Below are 3492 nucleotides of genomic sequence, written 5' to 3'. Positions count from 1 at the left end.
AAGATTTCTTATGTCCCAATGCATAGTATGTCAAATGCAGTGTGCCAAAAATACCAGGATGTCCCACTACATCTGGTCACATTTTACAGTATGAAAGCCAGCATGCTTTTCTGGCTGTTCTGACCCACAATCCTCTGCACAGCAGATATATTGTATTCATACTGCATGCAACAGTACGTACTTTGTAAGGGCAGCTGCAGTGTGCTAGAAGTAAAAAGGAAAAGTATGTGATTTGGGACGTAGTCAGTCGTGCTGCTCCTCGTCCTGGAATGATTCATAGCTTGATAACCCGGTCCTCTTGTTTCCTTGTTCCCTCCCCTTCAGATCGACAGTTTGAAGGTGGGTGTAACCAACATAACACATGATGATTACATCACAGCTCAAACTAGTGTCGGTTCTCAGGAAGTGAAACTCAGACAGTCGTTGCTACTGAGAGGTGAAATGGCGCAGAAAGGAGTTCAGCTGGAGAGAGAGTCATTCTCTTGTTCGATCTGTCTGGATCTACTGAAGGATCCGGTGACTATTCCCTGTGGACACAGCTACTGCATTAACTGTATTAAAAGCTTCTGGGATGGAGAGGATGAGAAGAAGATCTACAGCTGCCCTCAGTGTAGGCAGACCTTCACACCGAGGCCTGTCCTGCTGAAAAACACCATGTTAGCAGTTTTAGTGGAGGAACTGAAGAAGACTGGACTCCAAGCTGCTCCTGCTGATCACTGCTATGCTGGACCTGAAGATGTGGCCTGTGATGTCTGCACTGGGAGGAAACTGAAAGCCTTCAAGTCCTGTCTGGTGTGTCTGGCCTCTTACTGTGAGAGACACCTCCAGCCTCATTATGACTCAGCTTCGTTCAAGAAACACAAGCTGGTGGAGCCCTCCAAGAAGCTCCAGGAGAACATCTGCTCTCGTCACGACGAGGTGATGAAGATGTTCTGTCGTACTGATCAGCAGTGTATCTGTTATCTCTGCTCTGTGGATGAACATAAAGGCCACGACACCGTCTCAGCTGCAGCAGAAAGGACCGAGAGGCAGAGAGAGCTGGAGGTGAGTCGACTCAACATCCAGCAGAGGATCCAGGACAGAGAGAAAGATGTGAAGCTGCTCCAACAGGAGGTGGAGGCTGTCAATCGCTCCGCTGATAAAGCAGTGGAGGACAGTGAGAAGATCTTCACCGAGCTGATCCGTCTCATGGAGAAAAGAAGCTGTGATGTGAAGCAGCAGGTCAGATCCCAGCAGAAAAGTGAAGTGAGTCGAGTCAAAGAGCTTCAGGAGAAGCTGGAGCAGGAGATCACTGAGCTGAAGAGGAGAGACGCTGAGATGAAGCTGCTGTCACACACAGAGGATCACAACCAGTTTCTTCTTAACTACTCCTCACTGTCACCACTCACTGAATCTACATCCAGCATCAATATCCGTCCTCTGAGCTACTTTGAGGACGTGACGGCGGCTGTGTCAGAAGTCAGAGATAAACTACAGGACGTTCTGAGAGAGAAATGGACAAACGTCTCACAGACAGTGACTGAAGTGGATGTTTTACTGTCACAACCAGAGCCCAAGACCAGAGCTGGATTCTTACAATATTCACGAGAAATCACACTGGATCCAAACACAGCAAACACACAGCTGTTATTATCTGAGGGGAACAGAAAAGCAACATTTATGATACAACAACAGTCTTATTCTAGTCACCCAGACAGATTCACTGATTGTCGTCAGGTCCTGAGTAGAGAGAGTCTGACTGGACGTTGTTACTGGGAGGTGGAGTGGAGAGGGACAGGAGTTTATGTAGCAGTCACATACAAGAGTATCAGGAGAGCAGGGGGGGGGATTGAATGTGTGTTTGGATACAATGATAAATCTTGGGCGTTAGATTGTAACCAAAACAGTTATATATTTTTGTACAACAAAGTCCAAACCCCCGTCTCAGGTCCTCAGTCCTCCAGAGTAGGAGTGTACCTGGATCACAGTGCAGGTATTCTGTCCTTCTACAGCGTCTCTGAAACCATGACTCTCCTCCACAGAGTCCAGACCACATTCACTGAGCCTCTCTATGCTGGACTTAGTCTTTATTATTATGATAACACTGCTGAGTTGTGTAAACTGAAATAGACAGAAGTCATTTAAGGGTTAAATTCAGTGTTTTAACTCTTAAACTTCTCTGGTGTCCATCATTGTTGCTGCAGAGCTGATTTGTGTCTGGACCGCAGAGGACCAGCCCTACAAACACTAAAGTGTGTCACTGACTGACTGACTGAGTGATGAAGTTACAGGATTCATCAGCGACTGTTGCAGGTTCCTCATTGGTTGTTGCTCTTTCTAAATGAAAAGCTGGAGAACAGTTCAGTGTTTATGTTTTCTGGGGATTGTGTCAGCGGTTCATTGAATCATTACATCGTGCTGTTGTTGTGCATGTGCTATTGTTTATAGTAGTTTAAGTTACGTTACGTTGTGCTTCGTATTGTGTTACCACCGTGCATTCACACCAAGCAGGAAGCACATTAGCAAGCCACACGTCGCTACTGCGGTATGAACCCAAAATAAACACACTGTGCTGTGATTTAATATCAATAAACGGATCAAAATGATGCCGAAATAACGACATTATGATGTTGATTTGTAAAAAGAGTGAATTCATGCTTTGTCGGGTCTGTCCGCAACACAGCAAGCAAACAACTTTTAAAATGCTTGTTTTCTGAACGGAGTCCGGATCGATCAGTGCCAGGCTATGCTAACATTGTAGCTGCTCCATCAACACTCCATCTAGGAATAAACACGGCAGCAACAACATCAGTGATGACGTCAACTTTGTAAGTATGTATATATTGTTACACACCACTTATATGATGAATGCTTTTGATACACATGCTTTAATAACAAGCTGAAATACTTTTAACCTGCAGACTGTATGTCATGATGATACATTTACACCTTGTATAAAATGTATAATATACTGACTAGTAAATGTCACCATTTACTATTACTGAATGCAATTTGATCATTATAAGTTGTCTTTCAATCAAACATTAAGATATAAGTGGAAAAAACTGTTCACAAGACATGATAGACATGACCACTGATTATTTGTGTAACAATTTAGCCACAAATTCACATTATTTCTATTCTATTGTCACATTCTACCAAAATGGCCGGTGTTGAACAACAAAATATGAATATAAGAAGTGTTTTCAGTCCAAAATGGCGGCGGTTCTGTAAATGTGTGAGTGTCTTCAGGTGGCTCCTTCCTGTGTCTGTTTCACTGCTCATGATGATCTTTGTTCAACTGAACTGATATTTCTCTGCATGAAAATGTAAACTTCTCTGTGCTCTAAATGTTTGATGAATATTTGTATATATATATATATATATATATATATGTGTGTGTGTGTGTGTGTGTGTGTGTGTGTGTGTGTGTTGTTGTTTCTCTTCCACTGCACGGGTCTTAAAGGAAGGTCTAGTGATTTATTTCTGATCATAGATATTCTGTTCTCACCA

The 3492-nt window shown here is 43.3% G+C and overlaps 1 protein-coding gene across 1 annotated transcript; it reads left to right on the top strand.

Moving 5' to 3' along the window:
- The first annotated feature begins 437 nt into the window (after positions 1–437).
- Positions 438–2109, top strand: LOC141777627 (tripartite motif-containing protein 16-like). Its single transcript, XM_074652063.1, has one exon. The coding sequence runs from the start codon at positions 442–444 to the stop codon at positions 2107–2109; it is 1668 nt and encodes a 555-aa protein (XP_074508164.1). The 5' UTR covers positions 438–441.
- Positions 2110–3492: the final 1383 nt, after the last annotated feature.

This window comes from Sebastes fasciatus, chromosome 1, assembly GCF_043250625.1.
Source record: "Sebastes fasciatus isolate fSebFas1 chromosome 1, fSebFas1.pri, whole genome shotgun sequence".
In the NCBI taxonomy this organism is placed as follows: Eukaryota; Metazoa; Chordata; class Actinopteri; order Perciformes; family Sebastidae; genus Sebastes; species Sebastes fasciatus.
Note: the sequence above shows the minus strand (reverse complement) of the source record. Positions and strands in the feature narration are given on the sequence as shown.

Excerpts from the sequence above, each read along its gene's own strand:
- LOC141777627 (XM_074652063.1), top strand. The coding sequence starts at position 442 with ATGGCGCAGAAAGGAGTTCAGCTGGAGAGAGAGTCATTCTCTTGTTCG.